Below are 24,329 nucleotides of genomic sequence, written 5' to 3' on the forward strand. Positions count from 1 at the left end.
CACCGATTCCTGCTGCCAGCGCCAGGCCCCCCGCTAATCCCTGCACTGCCCTGGGCCTCCCTGCCCTGCTGCTGCCCCCCACAGCTCCGGCTCCCACGGCCCTGCAGCCCTTGAGCGCAGCCCCCCACACAGAGCAGCCGCTCCCCCCACAGGGAGGGTGCAGGTGCTTGGGCTGTGTAGGGCACCAACATAGGTAGGGACGGCCCTGACTGGAGCGATGGTTTGCCTTCCTCGCCTTATGGTACGCCCGCCTCAGCTCCTTTATCTTTGCTCTACACTGCTGTGTGTCCCGATCATAGCCCTTTTCGCACAAGCCTTGAGAAATTTGCCCATATGTGTCCCGATTCCTACGGGTCACTCGCAGCTGTGACTGAACGGACTCCTCTCCCCATATACTGATCAGATCCAACAGCTCTGCGGTGGTCCAAGCGTGAGCGCCTTTGGTGTGATAGCCAGCCATGCTCACCTGGGAAGACTCCAGGACGCCAGGACACCTCTCCACGCTGAGCCAGCAAACAGGAAACGGGATTTAAAATTCCCAGGGCTTGCAAGGGGGAGGGGAGGATTGTTGTTTACCTGGCTGCAGGGCAGCGGAGTTCAAACCGCTGACCAGAACGGCAGCATGGGGAGTGTGGGACACTTCCTGGATGCCAATAAAAGTGAAAAAAAACAGTCATGGTGTCTACACTGGATGTTTGTCGACAATAAAGGGAGGGGAAAAGACAAAAGTCTCTTGTAGGGGTGGAAGTTTTTTGTCGCCCAAACTGGGCGTTTTTCACAAGAAAAGTCCCATTGCAGTATGTATGCTCTCACTGTTTTGTCACCAAAAGGCAGTTTTTGGCAACAAAACTTGCCAGTGTAGACAAGCCCTTAGTGTATGCAAATGGTAAAGTGTATCAGAGGGGCAGCCGTGTTAGTCTGTATCCACAAAAACAACAAGGAGTCTCATGGCACCTTAAAGGCTAACAGATTTATTTGGGCATAAGCTTTTATGGGTAAAAAAACCCCCACTTCTTCAGCTGCATCTTTTGACGCTTTTTAATGGGTAACTGTCCCCTTGCCGATTTCAAAGCTTGTTTCATTGTCTGCACAAATCTTTCAACTAATCCATTGGTGGATGGATGATATGGTGCTGAAGTGATGTGGTGTATCCCATTTGCCTTCATAAACTTTTGAAACTCCTGAGAGATGAACTGCCGTCCGTTGTCACTCACAAGTTGTTCTGGCAGACCTAAACGACTAAAGAGTCCTCGCAGTTTTTGGATAGTACTCTCTGCATTAGAGAGACTTCTGGCCATTTAGAATGGGCATCTACCACCACCAAGAACATGCTTCCTTCAAGGGGGCCAGCGAAGTCAATGTGAATACATTGCCACGGGTTTTCAGGCCAGTCCTATGGGTGTAGGGGTGCCCACTGGGGTGCATTCCTCACACCCTGACATGACATACAAGCTCTTGCCTTCTCTTCAATAGCACTGTCCAATCCAGGCCACCAAAAATAGCTTCGTGCAATTTCCTTCATGCGCACTATTCCACAGTGACCGGAATGGAGCTGTTCTGTGATCTCAGTGGTGGTGGGATAATGACATGTCTCCCTCACAACAAACAACCAGATTGGATTGATAACTCCGTTCTCCTGGATATGTAGGTAACAAGGTCGGGTGAGACCAGAGAGGTTCGTCGAGATGTTCCATGCATCACCAGGTCCATAACTTGGGACAATACTGGGTCAACTCGAGTTGCCTTCTTTACCTGAGTAACGGCGATGGGTGTATTCTCTACCTGTTCAAAGTAAAAGATTTCCTTCTGGGCACTATCTTGATGGTTGACTGGCAAAGGCAGCCTTGAGAGACCATCCGCATTGCCGTGCAGAGTGGATTTCCGATATTTGATTTCATGTGTGTGCGCGGAAAGCAATAATGCCCATTGTTGCATACGACTAGCGGCTAATGGAGGAATGCTGGTGTGGGGTCCAAAAATTGAAGTCAGGGGTCGATGGTCTGTGAGAAGAGTAAACTTCTGTCCGAACAGATACTGATGAAACTTCCGAATTCCGAAAACAATTCCCAATGCCTCACGTTTGATTTGGGCATAGTTAGTTTCTGCTTTGTTTAGAGTGCGTGAAGCAAAAGCAATAGGTCTCTCTTCTCCTGAAGGCATAATGTGTGACACAACTGCTCCCACTCCATAAGGGGACGCATCGCAGGCCAACTATAGGGGTAAGGATGGATCGAAGTGCGTCAGAACTTCAGAATTTAGCAATGCATCCTTAGCTTTGTTAAAGGCAACATCACAGGCTTCAGTCCACTTCCAGGCCTTGTTCTGCCCAAGGAGTTCATGAAGTGGTTTTAGCAGTGTGGCTAACTGTGAGATAAACTTTCCATAATAGTTCAATAGTCCTAGAAACGAGCGAAGCTGGCTAACATTTCGAGGAGGGGGAGCCTCCACAATAGCCTTAACTTTGGAAGGGGCCTTACAAAGACCTGTAGCATCAATGATGTGTCCCAAATATTCAACAGAGGGCTGGAAGAATTCACACTTGTCTTTGCGGACTAGCAGTCCATACTCTTCCAGTCTTTGTAGGGTAGCCTCTAAATTCTTTAGGTGATCCTTCTCATTCCTTCCAGTGACCAGGATGTCATCCAGATAGCACTGGACTCTTGGCAAGCCACACAAGATCTGGTCCATAGCCCTCTGGAACAGGGCAGGAACAATCGTTATTCCGAAGAGTAGGCGACAGTATCGATAAAGCCCTTTATGCATCACAATAGTCAACAGCTCTTGGGACTTTTCATCAATGTGCATCTGTAAATACGCTTGACTCAGATCAATCTTACTGAACTTTTGTCCCCCAGCCAGGCCTGTGAAGAGGTCATCGATGCGGGGAAGCGGGTATTGCTCTGCACAGAACACTGGGTTGACAGTGACCTTAAAATCACTGCAAATCCGGAGGGAGTCATCTTTCTTCACTATTGGAATGATAGGAGTTGCCCATGGGCTATGGGTAACTGGTATTAGAACTCCATTTGTGACCAGGCGCTCCAGGTCCGCTTCAACCTTAGGCATGATGGCATATGGCACAGTTCTGGCTTTCAGATATTTTGGTTGACTGTCAGGTTTAATGTTCAATGTCACAGTGATTCCCTCCATACTCCCCAGATCCTCTCCAAATACAGCAGCATGTTTCCTTAGTATAGCGGTCAGACAGGTTTCTTCTTTAGCCATTCGGTGCACTTTTGCCCAGTTCAGCTGAATCTTCCTAAGCCAAGACCTACCCATTAAGGCTGGGTAATTACCTCTCACCACAAACAGTGGCAATTTAGCAGCCTGTCCATTGAGCTCCACCTTAATATCAGTAGTGCCCAACATGGGCACAGCTTCTCCCGTATACATCTTCAGCACTGTTTTTTATGCTTTAAGCGGAAGATGCTGTAGCTTTTCTTAATACACAGTCTCTGAGACCAGCGAAACGGCTGCACCGGTGTCCAGTTCCATGCGTATAGGTTTGCCGTCCAACAACGGGGTTACCCAGTATTCATGTGAGCCCACTGCCAAAGCCAAAACGTGCAGTGGCTCTTCTTGTGAGGAGGTGTCTCCTTGGCCATCCTGGGTCGGCTCTAGGGTATGCGGATTTCCCTTTTTAGTCAGCCAGACCACAGGACTCTTTTTCTTTTGTTTACAGGCACACACAATGTGTCCCTTTTTGCCACAGTGTCGACACACCAGGTCTTTACACCAGCATTCTGATGCATGGTGACCCGGCTTACCACAGCGGTTACATTCTTGACTCCCCACAGTTTTGTGGGTAGGTTATTGTGACGCCTTATGCACCCTAGGGGATGCACCGATGGATTGTGCCTCCTTTGTAGCCAGTTCCATGGAGACTGCAATATCAACGGCCTTCTGTAAGGTAAGCTGAGCCTCTGTCACTAAGTGCTTCCGTATAGCTTCACTGTGCAGGCCACACACTAACCTGTCACGTAGGGCGTCATTTAATATCTCCTTAAATTCACAGTGTTTTGCAAGCTTTCTCAAAGTTGCTACAAATTGTACAACTGTTTCATCACCTTTCTGGTCTCTTTTGTGGAACCTATATCTTTCAGCAATTACCAATGGTTTTGGAGAAAAATGGGACCCCAGGATCTCCACAGTGTCCCTGTAAGATTTAGTCTCTGGCTTAACAGGGTGCAGTAAGCTGCGTAGCAGGGAGTAGGTCTTAGCCCCTACAACACTTAAGAATATTGTCACCTTCTTCTCTTCCGCAATGTTATTTGCAATAACAAAAAGCTCAAAACACTCAGTATATACATGCCATTGCACTAGAGTCTCCTCAGAAGGTTCCAGTGGCCCTGTAAGTGTAGCCATGATTTTAGTTTCAGTTTGCACAGTCAGTGCAAACAAGCCAGTTCTCACCCCCTTCCAGCAGCAAACAAGGTTTTTGTTTGTTTGTTTGTTTGTTTTTTGTACTTTAACTTCTACTTCCTTCTGTTGCTGGGGCAGCACAGAGATCCCATCCTCGTCACTACGTTATATCCTTGGGGGCAACAGTTTTAGGAAGAAGTCACTGGAGACACAGAGAGCTGTAAACCTTGTAGCAGCCATTTATTTCCACACTCAGAACTAACCAACAGCCAGCCAAAGCTGGCTGGGCTATCCCCTAATAATCTAACTCAGTTGCCATAGCAACACAAGGTCCTATTACCACGACAACCAAATACACAACATTGCCAGTCACTCAAATGTCAATACTTCTAATGATCAAATCCCCCACCTCCACAGCCTGTCTTTGTCACGCATCTGTAGCCCTCCCCTGCAGCAACCTCCTTGGTTCATAAGAAATGGACAGCCTTCACTCTCTCAGGCAGAAGTCAGGTCTCTTCTAAGGGGTGTGTGCAGTAGCGGGGCTAAGCGAAGGGGCAAGGGAGGTAGCTGTTATGGGTATGTGTGTGTGTTGGGGTGCCTTTTCATACATATTATGCAACTGACAAAGGGAGATGTACAACATGCATTTTCACACGGGACTGGTAGCATGCCTGTCCCATACTCACTTAGAAGAGGTGGCTCCTGTTCTGTGGGGCTGAGCCAGCTTCCTAGTCTGGGTGATGTAACATGGTGTGCAGGGTTATGTGGAACTGTGACCCTGTATGTTGGGTCGCAATGCCAAGAGCAGGAAGCTGGGTCCAGCCCAGACAGAAGCCATTGCTTCCAAGTGAGGGTAGGGCAGGCGTGCTATCCAGTCTTAGAATCATAGAATCATAGAAGATTAGGATTGGAAGAGACCTCAGGAGGTCATCTAGTCCACCCCCCTGCTCAAAGCAGGACCAATTCCCAACTAAATCATCCCAGCCAGGGCTTTGTCAAGCCGGGCCTTAAAAACTTCCAAGGAAGGAGATTCCACCACCTCCCTAGGTAACTCATTCCAGTGCTTCACCACCCTCCTAGTGAAATAGTGTTTCCTAATATCCAACCTAGACTTACTCCACTGCAACTTGAGACCATTGCTCCTTGTTCTGTCATCTGCCACCACTGAGAACAGCCGAGCTCCAGCCTCTTTGGACCCTAGGACTTCCCCTCTGCACTAAACTGAGATTAGGGTTGGGGTGCTGGGGTGGAGGGTGCTGCTGCAAGTGGTTGGTGCCCCCTCACCTCTCCTCACAGAGGTGACACTTGCTTTGTGATTTTGTTTAATCTCTTGTCCCTGGGAAGCTGCACAATTCATCTCAGGACAGAAGCATCAAATCTTGGTATGACTTTAAAAAAGATTTTAATAAGAAAAAAGCAGAAATTCAAGCTGAAAAAATTACATGAATAAAAAAAAGCAGGAAAATTCTACACAGTTTGATCAATGGAAAATTATACAGAGGAAATTTGGCAACTTTTTCCTAGATGCGCTTGTATTTCCTGCAACTTTAGAAGCCTCTCTGAACAGTGTTATATCAGTGTGCCACAGCTGAGCTTTTCTCAGAGAAAGAAGCTGATCATATAGAGTTTGCTGCCTCATGTTGTATTTTATCTAAACTCAGTTACTCTTCTATTGATGATCCAAGGATGCTACTATGTTCAGATTCTTCACAGTCTGGGTCATGAGAGGTTGTTTTTCACCAACCCAGAGCCATTTTCACTTCTTAGTGAATGTAGACTCTAACCTGAAAATATTATATTAAATATATTAAATGTGTATATTATATTATAAATATATATAAAACATTCTAATCAATTTACTCATTCTATATTTAGATGCACTAGTATAACAAGGCTGTGCACCCTACAATATGGATAAGATGTTATCCCCTCTTTATTCTTCTAACTAGGCCCATGACATGTTTTGATCCATTAGGTTTATGTACATCCCAATAAACACTAGTAAGATTTCCTGAGTGACAAAACTTACTGCACCACATCATGTATAAAACTCAAGCACTTAAAAGCAAAGAACTGAATATCATACATTGACCAGAGGTTTAAGAGTAGAAAGGGAGGAGGTGGCTTCATGGGTGGGGGCTACTGGCAGATTGTGCAATGGGAGGGCAGCACCAAGGAGAATTGTGGTAAAGAACCTCACCATGTTTGGGTTCTACATTAAGAGACATTTTTGGGAAAAGAGGCAGAGGAAATTTATCCTTCTAACAAGATCCTGCCCAAGCTTTTGAAAACTTTGCAAAACAGATAAGGGCAGTTTGTACACAAATGGTGACATTTAGAAAGAGGGAGAACATCAGAGCCAGGAGAATACAGCACCACTGAGTAGTGAGGTTTTGAAAATTCAATGGTTGGGCAACCTGTCAAGTCTAGACAAACTGGATGCCAATAAGAGTAGGTTTGCAAAGACCAAACACCACTCCAATTCTGCTGTGAAAACATCACTTCTTGTCTTAGGACTGGTCTACACTATGGATGCTATAACTATGCCATTGTAGCACCCTAATGTAGACACAGCAATGAATGGGGTTTTTCCATTGCTGTAGGTACTCTACCTTCCCAAGCAGTGGTAGCTAGATCAACGGAGGCATTCTTCTGTAGACCTAGTTTTGTCTACACCAGGGGTTAGGTCATCATAGCTACAGTGCTCAGGGGTGTGAATTGTTCACACCCTTGAGCCATGTAGCTATATTGATCTAAATTTTATGTGTGGATCAGGCCTGAGTTCCCAAAAGTGGGTGCCTAAATCTTCAATAGAGTATCCAAAGGAGGGCCTGTGAAAATTCCCCTCTAAATTGCTGTAATGGTCCTGTCTAAAGAGGAAACCCACTTAGAAGAGTGTGCGTGGACAGGTTCAGGTAGGTACATGAGGAAAATGATGGCTGGGAACAATTTAAAAGGAATCTGTCCCCCAGATAGTTTTTGTATAATTAAATACAGAGATAAATCTTTTTTAAAAAATTGTTCTCTGTTTATCACTTGCATCCTAAACTTGACATCATTTAAAAAGTTTTAATTTCAATACATTTCCCTGAAAAAGCATGGCCAATAAACTACACTCAGTCTGCACCATACTAACATCAGTGGGAGATGAACCTACTATTCAGGGACCTAACCCTAACCCTAACCCTAACCCTAACCCTGTTACAGTGTCGTCTGAAAGAGCAGCTAGAGGAAACTGAATTTGGCACACAGTAAAGGCTCATAAGGGGCATTATGACAGAAAAGAGGACTGTGCTTACTATTCTTATTATTTCGTACATTTGTAAAACATTAAATCAACACACTGGACCAGATTTTTCAACAGAGCTCATTTAGGCTCTGTAATAAGGGGCCAATTTTCAAAAGCGATCTGCCTGATACAACCCTCTGCTGTTCTAGCTATTCACCTTTCTTGAGCAGAGATTGCCATTTATGCAGAATTGTGTAGTGAAATTTGTGGTATACTCAATGGAGACTAAGGTGAAAAACACCAGACTACTCACTTCTGACTGAAAAATGGATTTGAACTCTGCCCTCAGGAATTGAACGGTTAGCTATCATTCCAAAAGAAAAAAATACCAGAAACAATCATGTGACAAGCAGAGTGTTTCTCTTGTGTCACATACAGCTATCTTCTCATTCTACCGCTTCTCTCTTAGTTTTGCACCCAACATTATATTAATTCCCTGTTCAGCACAGCTTTTGAAGGATCCACAGGTGAGAGACAAAGATGATCAAAGGGATGGAATGCAAGCCATATGAGCAAAGGCTGAAGGAACTCGGTATGTTTGGTTTGGAAAAGAGGAGATTAAGGGGGGACATGACAGTGGACTTCAAATACTTGAAAGGCTGCCACAAAAAAGATGGAGAAAAGTTGTTCTCTCTTGCCAGAGGGCAGGACAAGAGGCAGTGGGTACAAACTGCAGCATAGCACATTTAGATTAAATCTCAGAAAAAAAACTTCTTAACTGTAAGAACAGCAGGACACTGGAATATGATGGCTGTCTATGGAGGTTGTGGAAACCCCTTTGCTGGACATTTTCAAAAGGAGGCTGGATTCCACTAGATGACCTTTGTGGTCCCTTCTAACCTTGTAATTCTCTGATTTTAAATCACATTATTTTTAGACATTTTCTGATTTTTGGGGCCTGATTCATGATTTTTGAACACTTGGGTTTGGCAGAGCTGGAAAGTCTGGTTACTGTTCCACAGGAATATATAACAAAATAATTGTGTGACCAGGAAGGAGACTCTCCACTGTCATACTCAGGTTCTTCGCATTTTATGGCTTCTCTGTTAGTTACAGGATGCATGCTGGAGGTGGCTCAAACTCAAAACAAGGATGGGGACTCAGGTAGCCAAGCTGCTCCTACTTGAGCAGTTTACTCAGATACTGCCCACTTGGAGAAAGGAGAGGGTGTTACGGCACCATCTAGAGATCATAGCAGACACCATTCATAGAATCATAGACTGTCAGTGTTGGAAGGGACCTCAGGAGATCATCTAGTCCAACCCCTGCTTAAAGCAGGACCAATCCCCAGGCAGATTTTTGCCCCAAATCGCCCCCTCAAGGATTAAACTCACAACCCTGGGTTTAGCAGGCCAATGCTCAAACCACTGAGCTATCCCTCCCCCCATTCAGCTCACTGAAAATTACCTGGCCGCCAAAACCTCTATAAATGACCCTGCAACATTGGTCTGGGGAGACTTAAAGCCACACACAACCACAGGAGGGAGCAGCCCAGGGAAACCAGGATCCTGAGGCACTCAAATCTACTCCCACCTCACTGGGGCACCAGAGGGTACAGGGTCTTCTGGCTCAGAAACCTGGGGTTATTGACTCACACCTCAGTCTGAGAGACCGCTGACCCATTTTAGGTGAAGATGGGGGTATCACTGGAGCCTGAACTCAGGGGATTCCTAGGGGATGGGACCCCTCAAATACATGGGTGTGGGGCCAGTCACCACAGCCAAGGCCAAGACCGGTATTTCACTTGTGACTATCCCGGGCACTGGTCCCGAGATTGCCCCTCCATGGAGTGCAGTTCTGGGGAGATCTGGACGCTAGGGGGACAAGCGTGACAAGGCAGACCTGCAAAGTTGGCCATCCCTGTACAAGTGAATGGAATAGAAATTGTGGGGCTTGTTGACTAAGGGTATGGCCAGACCCTCGTCCAGACCTTGGTGATTCCTAATCCTGGACCAACTTGTGGCTTCATCCTGCTATAATATGTCGATGGGGATGAGAACCTTATCCACACATTTAAGTGACTCCAACAGTAGGGGGACACAGAGTCCCTGTTCGTTGGCATTGCACCTGTGGTAAATGAGGAGCGGGGGGTAGCTCCCTTTTATGGACGCCCAGCCAGCCAGTCAGTTAGCTATAAAAATCCTTCTCAGTAGCTGTTCTCTTCTTGCCTTATCTGTAAAGGGTTAAGAAGTCTCACTGAAATGCTTAGGTAAGAGGAAGTGAGTTGGCACCTGGCCAAAAGAGCCAATGGGAAGACTAGAAACTTTCAAATTGGAAACAAAACTGCCCCTCTGTCGGCTGGTCTTTCAGCTGAAGGAACCAAGCCAGCAGGTATGTTGTAAGAAGCTTGGGACCAGGTATGGAAATTTCCCAGCATCCATACCTAGAATAATTTATTTGGAACTACATAGATGTAAGTAGGGCAGGAAATGTTTAGATAGATGTGATCAGGTTTCTCTCTTTATTTTGGCTTGTGAATTCCTCTGTGCTGAACACAGGTACTTCTGTTCTTTTGTAATGGTTAAGCTGAACCCCAGGGAAGCAATTCCTGGTGTTTAATCCTTCCAGTTGCTTTTTAACATCTAGCAGCAGCCCTGATTTTCCAGATTTCTTTCTTTCTTTCTTTCTTTCTTTCTTTCTTTCTTTAAAATACAAATAATCTTTTTAAGAACATGATTTGATTCCTGTGTCTTAGGAAGAAGAGGGGGTCTGTGCACAGGTTATTCAGTCAGCTACTAAGCAGGGCCGGCTCCAGGCACCAGCTTGTCAAGCAGGTGCTTGGGGCGGCCACTCCGGAGAGGGGCGGCACGTCCAGCTATTCGGCGGCAATTCGGCGGATGGTCCCTCACTCCTGCTCGGAGCGAAGGACCTCCCACTGAATTGCCGCCGCAGATCACGATCGCGGCTTTTTTTTCTTTTGGCTGCTTGGGGCGGCCAAAACCCTGGAGCCGGCCCTGCTACTAAGAGGAACAAAGGGTTCCAGATTCAGCTGGTCGCAACAGATTATTTATTTTCCTTTTCCTTTTCTCAGCTCTTCCCCGGAGAGGGGGAGTAAAAGAGCTTGGGGGTACCCCACAGGAAGGAATTCCCAGGTGCGCCTAACTGGGCTCTCAAAGGGGTTTTGCATGTGGGTGGTAGCAGCGATACAACTCAAGGCCAGGGAATCTGTAACCTTGGGAGTTTAATACAAGCCTGGAGTGGCAAAGTATTTTTTAAGGTCTTTGCAGGCCCCCACCTTCTGTACTCAAAGTGCCAGAGTGGGAATCAACCTTGACAGCACCAATGTTTGCCTATCCTGGTATTGTTGGCTGAGGCTGGAACTGTTTTCAGGAGTTGCTAAAGGAGCTTGTGAGACCCCCTTCAGACTGTGGGATCTCCTTGCCTCCAACCAGAGGTCCTGCTGAGACTCCAACCAGGGGTGAAAATAAGTTAAAGGACTTACCAGTACGCCAGAGTCCTGAGCAGGGGGCGGGGCCTCAACCGCCCCAGCCCTTTAAATCCCCAGCAAAGCCCTGCTGCTGGAGCCCTGGGGTAGCGGCAGCGGGGCTCCGGTGGCGATTTAAAGGGCTCCGGGGTGGTAGCAGCAGCTCCATTACCTGAGTCTGATATTCTGACCCAGTTCTCCAACTTTGTAGAGAAATAACGGGTGGACAACATACTGAGCTAAGCATACACTCAAGTGGCAGTAGTAAATGGGGAGACCATCAAGCCCCATGAAGCAGGACTGTTTCCACAATTTGAAATTCAGGGTGAACACTTATACCACATTGAAAAGGACCAGCAGACTGGGGAAGTTTGGAATCAGCTTCTGGTACCCAACTGTACTGGAGGGAGGTGATGCAACTCACCCATGTCATAAACTTTGCAGAGCACTTAGGGAGGGAGAAGATGTTAGCCCAGATTCTAGCCTGGAATCTACAAAGATGTTCCAGATTTCTGTGCCTCATGCCTGCAGTGTCAGCCTACATCTCCTCAGACCACAAAGAGCCTCTCCTTCCCACTAGTAAGTATGCCATTCGGCCAGATTGGAATGGACATAGTCGACTCCCTGGAGAACAGTGCCTCAGGCTACTGGTCATTTTAGTTACAGTAGACTATGAAACTAGGTACCCTGAAGCAGTACCATTACATTCTATGAATGTCAAAACAGAGGCCACTGAACTCATGAAAATCTTTGCTTAGGATGGGCTACTATGGGAGAGCTCAACAGATCAGGGAATGAACTTTATGCCTCAGATGGTCAAGCAACTCTGCCGATTGCTGAAAATCAAGGTTCTCAGGATATCTGTTCACCACCCCCAAACAGATGGCCTGGTGGAAAGATTCAACAGAACACTAAAGAGGATGCCCTGGAAGTTTGTCCTTACAGATGGATATGTGACACTGAGACCAGTTACTCCCTCCTCCCCTGTTCTCCAGGCAAGAAGTCCCCCAGTCCTCCACTGGCTTCTCACTATTTGAGCTCTTATATGGGAGGCATCCCCATGGGATTGTAGAACTCATTTGAGAAATGTGGAAAGAACAGCTATTTCAGGCCAATAACGTAGTACAATACGTCCTGGACCTATGGGAGAAGCTCGGTGTCCAGGGCTCACCACCTACATACCCAGAGTACACAGGAAGCAGGGCTCACCTCTGCGAATTGCAACCCAGTAATTGGGTTCTTCTGTTATTACCCACTGCCATTACCCACATTAAAACTCCTAGCTTGCTTGCAAGGGCCCTATAAGGTGATGTGAAGAGTAGGGCCAGTAAACTACAAAATCTGAGAACTGAACAAGTGAAAGGTACACCAAATCTACCATGTAAATCTTTAAATACCTTGGAAAGCCCAATAGCTTACCAATATTAGAATTAGGCCCTCAGGTTGATGAGGCCTCAGAGCCAGCAATGGTCAAGACTGGAAACAATCTCACCCAGACCAGAGACCCCAGACTCAACAGATGATAGATGTCTTCTCTTTTGTATTTTCTACTCAACCTAGACAGACCCATAACATCCAGATGAAACTGGGGCTTAAAGTCAGAGAAAATTCTCAACCCCTTCCCCAGGAGTTGAGGGGAACCATGAAGCGAGAATCCCAATCAATGCTAGAACTAGGAGTAATCAGGGAATCATTCAGAGACTGGAAACGCCCTGTAGTATTGGTCCCCAAGCCTGATTGGACCACCTGGTTTAGTAATGACTTCCAAAAGGTCAACACAGTCTCAAAATTTGATGTGTAACTGATGCCTTGCATTGACAAACTACTTGACAGGCTAGAGTACATCACCACCTGGATCTGAAGAAGGAATGTTGGCACATCCCGGGAATCCAGGGAAAAGAGAGCTTTCTCCACTTCCTTTGATCCATCCTTCCCTACCCCCCGCCCCCCATCAGGGATTGACATTCACAGGGCCCTCAGCTGGGAGGAGTGGAGAGAGAGGACCTGGGTTCCCTTACCCCCCAAGCCTTAAAGACTGAGGCTGCTCAACCAATGAGGGGGAAGAGATCCAGGCGCTCCAACAACTGGGCCACCTGGCCCTCCAAGCCCCCTGTTACAATTCCATTAACAGAGGCACAGCATGCAAATCACAGGAGGGGACAGTAACACTCTAGTTGGCGCTGGTAGGGCCTCAGCCAGAGCGCTATGTACAGTTATGGTCACCAGTGTATAGAAAGGATGTAGAGAAACTGGAAAGGGTCCAGAGGCGAGTGACAAAGATGATCAAAGGAACGGAACGCAAGCTGTATGAGCAAAGGCTGAAGGAACTGGGTATGTTTAGTTTGGAAAAGAGATTAAGGGGGCACATGACAATGATCTTCAAATATTTGAAAGGCTGCCATAAAAAAGATGAAGAAACATCATTCTCTCTTCCCACAGAGGGCAGGACAAGAGGCAATGGGTTCAAACTACAGCAGAGCAGATTTAGATTAAATCTCAAGTAAAACTTCCTAACTGTGAGAACAGTAGGACAGTGGAACAGAGGCCTCGGGAGGTTGTGGAAGCTCCTTCCCTGGTGGTTTTCAGAAGGAGGCTGGATAGCCATCTGTCTTGGATGATTTAGACACAACAAATCCTTCATTTTGGCATGGGTTAGACTAGATGACCATTGCAGTCCCTTCTTATGCTATGATTCTATGATTTTAAATCACATTATTTTTAGCCAATTTCCTGATGTTTTTGGGCCTGTCTCCTGATTTTTGAAAACTTGGGTATGGCAGTGCGGGAAAGTCTGTTTACCATTCCACAAGAATATATGAATGTTAAAGGCTGTTTTCCCTACAAGCTGAAAGGCGGTTACCCCAAGTCAGCTAGGGGCACCTGATCCCAATTAAGGGCTGCCAATAAGCTTCTCCAGGGTGAGAGGCTGTGTTCCTTCCCATAGGGGAAATAGCCAAACCTGAGTGCCTGCTAGGTAAGGACGGAGACCCCAGGGAAAACCAACAGGGCAACACCCTTCCCCAGTGAGGAGGCAGAGAAAGGTACCTCACTGGGGTTTTAGTTTATGAGACTGTTTCTTTTTTGTTTGGTGGAGGATCACCCCTTAGGCCGACTGTCAGGGCTACCCTGAAAGTATGGCCAAGGGAACACAGAAGGGGAAAGGCAAACCCTGCCCAGAGAGGGGCTGATTAACCCCAGGCCCACCATCGCCAGAGGGGAAAGCACTAAGGTCTGGCGAGACAAAGGAGGTGCCTTGACACAATATGTCAAAAGAATTGTGTGACAGTAAGTAGATTTTCCACTGTTCTTTTCATTTTATGGCTTTTCTGTTAGTTAACATCAACCTCTTACATTAACCCCCTATTAATTAGATTCAATAACACTTTCAAAGAACAGACCTGAGCAGAGAACTCCAGCATCTTCACCGTGCCCACAGTTATGCTGACCCCATCCACCAGAGGAACAATCCCGAAGATAGGATTCGCTTCCAGAGCAACTCACATCATCCAGCCAGATCTGCCCTGATCCTTCCCCATAATGAGCTGAGCCAGTTGCATTAAGGGCGCGTCCACATCCCAATTCTTGGCAAATGACATTGGCATCTGATGTGTCCCAGGAATCATCACAGACTGTCCCCCAGATGCCATTGTAATAAATCTCCACTCTCCCAGCACATCGATCTGCTCCATTCACCAGTCTGATCTGTTTGCTTCCTGTAGGGATAAATTGCACATATTAATATCACATTTCTTTGATCTTCTTACTAATTTGCATGAATTCATGTCAGGAGGGCCTGATTTTATTCATCCCAGTGTGCTAAAGGAATTAGAAGAAGAAATCTCGGTGCCACTGGCAATAATATTTGCAAATTCATGGATGATAGGAGAGGTCTGGGAAGACTGGCTAGGGACTAACATAGTGCCTATCTTTAAAAAGGGGGGAAAGGAGGATGGGGAACTATAGACCAGGCATCCTGACTACATACCTGGGAAACTACTAATGTATAAAACAAGCAATTTGTGATTACCTGGAGGATGAAGGGATGATCACTAGGATCCTGCATGGATTTATTAAGAACAAATCATGTCAAACCAGTTTGATATTATTCTAAGGGCTTGTCTGCACTTTGCGCTGGATCGACAGGCAGTGATTGATCCAGTGGGGGTTGATTTATCACATCTTGTCTATACGTGATAAATTGATCAACAAGTGCTCTCCTGTCAACTCTGGCACTCCACCAGAACGAGAGGCGCAGGTGGAGGCGACAGGAGAGCATCAGCTGTCGACTTACCACAGTGAAGACACCGCGGTAAATAGATCTAAGTCAGTCGACTTCAGCTACGCTATTCACGTAGCTGAAATTGCGTAACTTAGATCAATCCCCCTCGGTAGCGTAGACAAGCCCTAAGACCAGTAATTGGTTTTGAGGATGAGGGAATGCAATGGCCATAATATACCTGGACTTTAGCAAGGCTTTTGACACAGTCCCACATGCCATTCTGATAAGTAAGCTGGAGAAATGCGGGCTTGGCAGAACTACCAGTACGTGGATACGTAATTGGTTAAACAACCGCAAACAAAGATTGACTATTAATGGAATGATGTCAGATTGAAGGGAGGTGTCAAGTGAGGTTCCACAGGGGTCTGTTCTGGGTCTGGTGTAATTTAGCATCTTTATTAATGACCTGGATGGAGGAATATAGAGCATACTGATCAAATTTGCAGATAGCACAAAGCTAGGGGGGTTGCCAACACTTCGGTGAATTGAGATAAAATTCAAAGAGATCCTGATAAATTGAAGAACTGGGCTACAGATTAAAAAAAAGGAATTCAACAAAGACAAATGTAATGTTCTATATTTAGGGGAGAAAAACCAAAGGTACAAATGTGGAATGGGAGGTAACTGGCTTGGCAGCAGCACTGCTGAGAAGGATCTAGGAGTTGTGTTGGATCACACACTCAACTTGAGTCAACAGTGTGATGCTGTTGGGAAAAAGGCAAATGCAATTGTAGGTTGCTTGATGAAAAAGAAACTGCCAGCCTGCACAGCAAGTGTTAAAGAGCCTTTGGGCCCAGCTAGCCCCACCATGCTACATCTGCAGCATAAGCCAGGCATGGGAGCAGGGGTGAAGAGACCGTGGCTCAGTTTGGTGCTGACTGGTGAAGAGTCAGGAGCTAGCCGTCTCCCTGCTTGAAGGGAAGGAGCAGTAATCGGCCAGCCAGGGCAGCTGACTCAGAATAAGCACTGTCTCCACAGCCAAGGGAGACTGTGAAGGAGCCTCCAGCACCTGAAGTAACTTACTGAGTGGAAACCAGAGACGTTGTGGGGTTTGCCCTCACCAACTTGTGGCTGCCCTGCCTGAAGGAGCTGGAGATCGCAGCAAGGCGCTGCCCTAGACCAAGAGGGAACCCTGCAGGAAACAAGCCATCCAGCAAACTACACTAGAGGGGCCATTCCTCAAACTGAACAGACCGGTAGGAAGTAGCCCATGGAAGAGGATTTTGACTTCCTGCTGGGAGGGATCCCCTCGCTGTTCAGGGGCTGACTTACTCAGGGACCTGGGTTTGGACCCAATGGAGAGGAAGGGCCCGGATCTCACTACCCCTCTAGGCCATAAACGCTGAGGCTACTCAACCAATCAAAGGGCCGAGAGCCAGGCACTCTAACCACTAGGCTGCTTGGCCCTCCAAGCTGCCTGCTACTGTTGCATTAACAGAGGCATAGCATGCAAATCACAGGAGGTGACAGTACCGCTCCACTTGGCGCTGGTTGGGCCTCAGCTGGAGTACTGTGTCCAATATGGTCACCAGTGTATAGAAAGGTTGTAGAGAATCTGTAAAGGATCCAGAGGAGAGCGACAAAGATGAGCAAAGAAAGAGAATGTAACCCATATGAGAAAAACTGAAGGAACTGGGTATGTTTAGTTTGGAATAGAGGAGAGTCCGTGGGGAAGTGATAGCAGTCTTAAAATACTTGTAAGGCTGCTGTTAGTATATAGACCTGTTTGTTTGCCTGAGATAGAATTTTGAGTTTGGTTTTTGATACTCTCATATCCTTACTAATTTGTGTGAACAAAGACCAAAGACACTGTGTGTTATATTTCCCACAACCAAATGGGGCTTTTAGCACAATGAGAAAAGATAAGAAATAGAGTTAAAGTGTTACTGGTTATGCTGGGAGTATGTATGAGCATACACTGGAAGGCTGCCTGGCTCCTCTCTCAAGCCAAGATCAAGCAACCAGTTAGGAGGGGCGAGAGGGGGTGGGGAGAGACACAAGAAACACTAAAAGCCAAAGAAAGGCCTGGCGTTGGCCAGTACACAACCTCACTCTCTGCCCCTCCAATGGGATACAAAAGAGGTGGTACCAAGCCCCCAGACTCAAGACCCTCCAAAACGGAACTTGACCATAAATTGTAAGGGGTGGGACCAACACCATGCATTACAGGTATAATTATGCCTGCTCAGGAAGGGGGAACTGGAACACTGGGACAAAGGCTCAGCAGTGTCAGAGCTATGGATATACTTGCTTGAAACTAACCCCAATAAATATTGCATTGCCTACACTTCGGACTTCCGGTCTTCTGCTTTCTGTCAGCATGACATGAATAGATGGAGAAAAATCGTTCTCTCTTGCTATGAGGGTAGGGCAAGAGGCATGGGTTCAAACTACAGCAGAGCAGATTTAGATTAAATCTCAGGAAAAACTTCCTAACTTTAACAACAGTAGGACAAAGGAACAGAGGCCTAGGGAAGTTATGGAAGGTCCTTCCCTGGATGTTTTCAGAAGAAGGCTGCATAGCCATCTCTCTTGGATGGTTTAACCACAGCACGTCTTTCATCTTGGCAGGGGTTAGATTCAATGACCCCACTGGTCCCTTTTAACACTATGATTCTAGGAGTGTATGATTTTAAATCTCGTTATTTTTAACCAATTTCCTGATATTTTAGTCGTAACTCATGATTTTTGAACACTTGGGTTAGGCAGAGCTGGAAATTCTGGTTATCATTCCAAAGGAATATATCTCAAAAGAACTATGTGACAGGCAAGGAGATTCTCCACTTTCATACTCAGTTTCTTCTCATTTTATGGCTTCTCTGTTAGTTAACACTGACCTCTTATATTGACATCCTATTAATTAGATTCAATAAAGCTTCCAAAGAACAGACCTGAGCAGAGAACTCCAGCATCTTCACCATGCCCACAGTTATGCTGACCCCATCCGCTGGAGGAACAGTCCCGAAGATAGGATTCATTTCCAGAGCAACTCACATCATCCAGCCAGATCTGCCCTGATCCTTCCCCATAATGAGCTGAGGCAGGGGCATCAATGGCGTGTCCACATCCCAATTCTTTGCAAACGACATTGGCATCTGATGTGTCCCAGGAATCATCACAGACTGTCCCCCACGTACCACTGTAATGAATCTCCACTCTCCCAGAGCAACCATCTGCCCCATTCACCAGTCTGATCTGTTTGCTTCCTGTAGGGGGAAAAATCCAACTTTTAATATCATATTCCTGTGTTCTTCTGACTAATTTGAATGAATTCAAGTCAGCGGGGCTCAATGTTGTTCACCCCTGTCTGCTAAAGGAACTAGCTGAAGAAATCTCAGCCCACTGGTAATAATATTTGCAAACTCAGAGATGACAGGAGAGATCACAGAAGACTGGAGAAGGGCTAATGTAGTGCCCGTCTTTAAAAAGGGGGGAAAGGAGAAGCCACGGAACTATAGACCAGTCAGCCTCACCTCGATACCTGGGATTTACTAGAACAATGTATAAAACATTCAGCTTGTGAATACCTGGAGGATGAAGGGGTGATCACCCAATATGGATTTACTAAGAACAAACCATGCCAAGCCAGCTTGCTTTTCTTCTTTGACAGGGTAAGTGGTTTGGTGGATGGGGGAATGCAATGGACATAATATACCTGGACTTTAGCAAGGCTTTTGACACAGTCCCACATGACATTCTGATAAGTAAGCAGGAGAAATGCAGGCTTGGCCGAACTACCATTGAGTGGATACATAATTGGTTAAACAACTGCAAATAAAGATTGATTATTAATGGAATAATATCATATTGGACTGAGGTCTCACGTGAGGTTCCACCGGGATCTGTTCTGGGTGCAGTGTTATTTAACAACTTTATTAATTATCTGGATGTAGGAATAGAGAGCATATGGATCAAATTTGCAGATAACACAAAGCTAGTGGTGGTTGTGAACACTTTGGAGGATAGAGCTAACATTCAAAGGAATTTTGATAAATCGGAGAACTGGGCTATAGACAACAAAAAGAAATTCAGCAACGACAAATGTAAGAAACTATACTTAGGGGAGAAAACCCAAACGCACAAATACAGAATGGGGGTTAACTGGCTTGGCAGCAGCACTGCTGAGAAGGATCTGGGAGTTGTGGTGGATCACATCCCCAACATGTGTCAGCAATGTGATACTGTTGCAAAAAAACCCCACAAATGTAATTTTAGGTTGCATTAACAGAGGCATTGCATGCAAGTCACGGGAGGTGATAATGCCACTCTACTCAGCACTGGTTAGGCCATAGCTAGAGTACTGTGTCCAATTTTGGTCACCAATGTATAGAAAGGATGTAGAGAAACTGGAAAGGGTCCATAGGAGAGCAACAGAGATGATCAAAGGGATGGAAGGCAAGTCACATGAGCCAAAACTGAAGGAACTGGGTATGTTTAGTTTGGAAAAGAGGAGATGAAGGGGCGACATGACAGTGTTTTTCAGATACTTGAAAGGCTGCCACAAAAATGATGGAGAAACTTTGTTCTCTCTTGCCACAGAGGGCAGGACAAAAGACAATGGGTTCAAACTACACTGTAGGAGATTTTGATTAAATCTCAGGAAAAACTTCCTAACTGCAAGAACAGTAGGACAATGGAACAGAGGCCTAAGGAGGTTGTGGAAGCTCCTTTACTGGAGGTTTTCAAAAGGAAGCTGGATAGGATAGCCATCTGTCTTGTATGATTTAGACACAAAAAGTCCTGCATTTTGGCAGGGGCTAGACTAGATTCCTTCTAACACTATGATTCTATTATTTTAAATCACATTATTTTCAACCAATTACTTGATTTTTGGGACCTGATTCATGATTTTTGAATACTTGGGTTTGGCACAGTTGGAAAATCTGGTTACCATTCTACAGGAATACACTGGACCCTCGCTAAAATGTGCATTAATGTGCGTTAATGCGTGGAACGCGTTGCCATGGATACCAATTTAAATAACTAATTTGGGATCCATTGCCGCGACTGCGCTTTACGCGAATCCGCGCTATAGCGACGCGGGCTATAGCGAGGGTCCGGTGTATATATCAAAAGAATTGTGTGACCAGGAAGGAGACTCTCCACTGTCATACTCAGGTTCTTCTCAGACTCATAGACTTTAAGGTCAGAAGGGACCATTATGATCATCTAGTCTGACCTCCTGCACAACGCAGGCCACAGAATCTCACCCACCCACTCCTGTAACAAACCCCTGACCTATGTCTGAGCTATTGAAGTCCTCAAATCGTGGTTTAAAGACTTCAAGGTGCAGAGAATCCTCCAGCAAGTGACCCTGCCCCATGCTGCAGAGGAAGGCGAAACCCCCCCAGGGCCTCTGCCAATCTGCCCTGGGGGATAATTCCTTCCCGACCCCAAATATGGTGATCAGCTAAACCCTGAGCATGTGGGCAAGACTCACCAGCCAGACACCCAGGAAAGAATTCTCTGTAGTAACTCAGATCCCACCCCATCTAACATCCCATCACAGGCCATTGGGCATATTTACCGCCAACGGTCAGAGATCAATTAATTGCCTAAATTAGGCTATCCCATCATACCATCTCCTCCATAAACTTATCAAGCTTAATATTGAAGCCAGATATGTCTTTTGCCCCCACTGCTCCCCTTGGAAGGCTGTTCCAGAACTTCACTCCTCTGATGGTTAGAAACCTTCGTCTAATTTCAAGTCTAAACTTCCTGATGGCCAGTTTATATCCATTTGTTCTTGTGTCCACATTGGTACTGAGCTTAAATAATTCCTCTCCCTCCCTGGTATTTATCCCTCTGATATATTTATAAAGAGCAATCATATCTCCCCTCAGCCTTCTTTTGGTTAGGCTAAACAAGCCAAGCTCTTTGAATCTCATTTTATGGCTTCTCTGTTAGTTACCACCCACCCATTATATTTACCCCCTATTAGTTATATTCAAATAAACTTTCAAAGGACAGACCTGAGCAGACAACTCCAGCATCTTTACTGTGCTCACAGTTGTGCTGACCCCATCCTTTGGAGGAACAGTCTCGAAGATAGGATTCGCTTCCAGAGCAATTCACATAATCCAGCCAGATCTGCCCTGATCCTTCCCCATAATGAGCCAAGCCAGGTGCATTGATGGCGTGTCCACATCCTAATTCTTTGCAAACGACATTGGCAGCTGAAAGGGCCCAGGAATTATCACAGACTGTCCCCCAGGAGCCACTGTAATAAATCTCCACTCTCCCAGAGCAATGATCTGCCCCATTCACCAGTCTGATCTGTTTGCTTCCTGTAGGGAAATATTCCAGCTTTTAATGTCATATTCCTATGTAGAAGATGAATACCTGCTTTAAGTGAGAATCTCAAGAGAGCTATAACCATTTAGTCCTGACTGGTACCTTCATAGTTCCACTTTAATAAGATTCAATAGAGCATTCATAGAACATACCTGAGCAGAGAACTCCTGCATCGTCGCTGTGTCCACAGTTATTCTTACCCCATCTACTAGAAGGACACTCCCAGATGTAGGATTCAGTTCCAGAGCATTTCACTTTGTCCAGCCAGATCTGCCCTGATCCTTCCCCATAATAAGCAGAGACAGTTACATTGATGATGTGTCCACACCCCAGTTGTTTGCAAACAACATTCGAAGCCAGTAGATCCCAGTAATCATCACAGACTGTGCCCCAGGTGCCATCATTATAAACCTCCACTCTCCCAGCACAATGATCTGCTCCATTCACCAGTCTGAGCTGTTTGCTTCCTATAGGGAAAAATCCCAGCTGTTAGTTTAACATATTGCTAGTGCAGGTTTCGGAATGAAAACGTGAACAAATGACACCAATATTCTCAAGCAAAACTAATGCTATATAAAGACCAGGAAAAAAAATATAATGATGAAAAATCCTTTTTTATTATAGTGAATAAAATATTAAGTGGAGTCTAAGGTAATAAGAGGAATAATTCTGATTTTGGATTTCATGACCTTTAGAATCCGAAGTGGTTTGAGGCCTTTTATTCTTTGTCAAAACATTTACAGGTATATTCTTCTTTTGTTGCCTTTGTTTTTTCATTGTGGGTTTTGGTATTTAATACATATGAATTTAAAATGACAGCACATCAAATGAATAAATAAAATGGGAGGAAATGGAGAACAGGGAGATTCCACTGATGCTAGACCAGTGGTCTTATCTATCATCTCTTGACAGAGCAAATACGTGGAGACAGAGCAAAGTAACAGGTAAATCTGGATATGGTCAAACAAGCAAGTTTTTTTAATTGAAAAATCAGGATTCTCTAACTTACTAGAATTTTTTTGAAAAGTTCTGTCAGAAAGATAACTGAAGAAAATAAACAAACATGGTGTAAGAGGAAATAGCCCTTCACTATGCTTCTTTGTTTCCTAGCCTTTGACCATTTTTTGATTTGTTACAAAGCTATGTCTCAGTATGGTAAGAAAGTCCAGTGGTAGAGAACTGAGTTGGGAGACCTGGACTTAATTCCCTTTTCTGTTATAAACTTTATGTGTGACCTTGAACAAAGTCCCTTATATTCTTTGTGCCTCAGTTTCTTACCTCACAGGAGCATTGCAATGATAAATTCGTTAAAAATTTGGAGGGTTGGGGATTATATGGGGATGGGGGCCATAAAAGTACCTTAGTTAATTTTTAAAAATTGAACACCTTACAACTCTACCAGTTTTCCTCATAGACCGTGAGTTTTCAGATCTTTCTGTGGGTGTGCAGAGAAAATGCTGGCACCCAAGGATGTTTACTGGGACTGGGAGAAAACAGAGAAAATATCCTTCCCCTGGGTTTTACCTATCAATGCTAGGGCCTGTGTCTGAGTGTTCCCTTTTCTCATGTAGCTTAGACTGTTTGGAACTGATTAAACATGTGTGTGGAATGAGTGGGGAGATGTATTCAAAATGAAATGTGTGGAGTAGAGATGGGTGGATGTAGAATGGGTAGGTATAGAGTGCAGAGATGATAGTACAGAATGAGTGGCTATATGTATTCAGTGTGTGTGTGGAGTGAATAGGGTTAGGAAGTGGGATAAGTTTTGTCTGGGGAATATGCGCATTGCCAGCACATAGGGGGAAAGATGGGTTGCAGTGAAAGTTGGAGCAGGAGGAATGCCGATCAAGTTGTATGGAATAAAATGTATGGAGAAAGTGTAAATAGGACAAATGGGCAGTGTGTTTGTAAACGAATATATGTTAATGAATATTTATACAAATACATGCACATTAGAACATGCTGGGTTTTGTCTGTAAATGTTGGCAGGTATGAAAGTGTTTAATAGTGAGATGCTTGCACCAAGGTTACTCAAGATATTTAAAACAACACATTCAGATGTGGTCAGATATTAACAAGTTGGAGGTGCAGGGGATAGCAAGCTGATGAGGTTTGCTGTTAACATGAAGGACGAAATTCTGCCAGTGCTGCATGGTACTGTATAAGTTAGAGAAGAAGTACTTGTTGAGTGGAGGGTGCCAAGTATGATATATCTGTGATCAATGCCCTTGCCGCACTGCTCTAAGTAAGGCAGGTAATGGGAGCCAATATTTGCAGCACATACAGTTTGTTCAAAAACTAGGTATTGCTAGTGCTGGGCAGTACCCCCGAGGCACTCATTGGACCCTCTGATTAACTCTGGCTATATGTAGTGGACAGCTATAACATGAATATAATATGGGCAGGAACTGTGCAGGCTTCTACACGGTACATCACTCAGTACACCACCACTGCCAATACACCTGATTTCAGATTTGGAAATGTGCTCAGAAATGCCAATCTGTAATATGTGCGTGTGATGAGCAGGAAGATTTTCTTCTACTCTGCACAGCTCTCTTCTTATTGTATTGCTTCTCTATCACTTAATACACAATTCTTAAATTAATCCCCAGCTAATCAACTTCAATAGAGAATGAACAGACCTGAGCAGAGAACTCCAGCATCTTCACCGTGCCCACAGT

The 24,329-nt window shown here is 45.4% G+C and overlaps 1 protein-coding gene across 1 annotated transcript in view; it reads right to left on the bottom strand.

Moving 5' to 3' along the window:
* Nucleotides 1-14,438: 14,438 nt before the first annotated feature.
* The window catches only part of LOC112103044 (deleted in malignant brain tumors 1 protein-like), a 55,821-nt gene continuing 45,930 nt past the window's right edge, over nt 14,439-24,329 (bottom strand). Inside the window, exons 6-9 of the mRNA XM_029911319.1 lie at nt 21,801-22,115; nt 21,327-21,641; nt 18,246-18,560; nt 14,439-14,788 (exon numbers count right to left, since the gene is read on the bottom strand). Coding sequence (XP_029767179.1) covers nt 14,439-14,788; nt 18,246-18,560; nt 21,327-21,641; nt 21,801-22,115 — 1,295 coding nt within the window. The remainder of the gene's footprint in view (nt 14,789-18,245; nt 18,561-21,326; nt 21,642-21,800; nt 22,116-24,329) is intronic.

Source organism: Terrapene carolina, unplaced genomic scaffold (assembly GCF_002925995.2).
Source record: "Terrapene carolina triunguis isolate 2854851 unplaced genomic scaffold, T_m_triunguis-2.0 Scaffold94, whole genome shotgun sequence".
In the NCBI taxonomy this organism is placed as follows: Eukaryota; Metazoa; Chordata; order Testudines; family Emydidae; genus Terrapene; species Terrapene triunguis.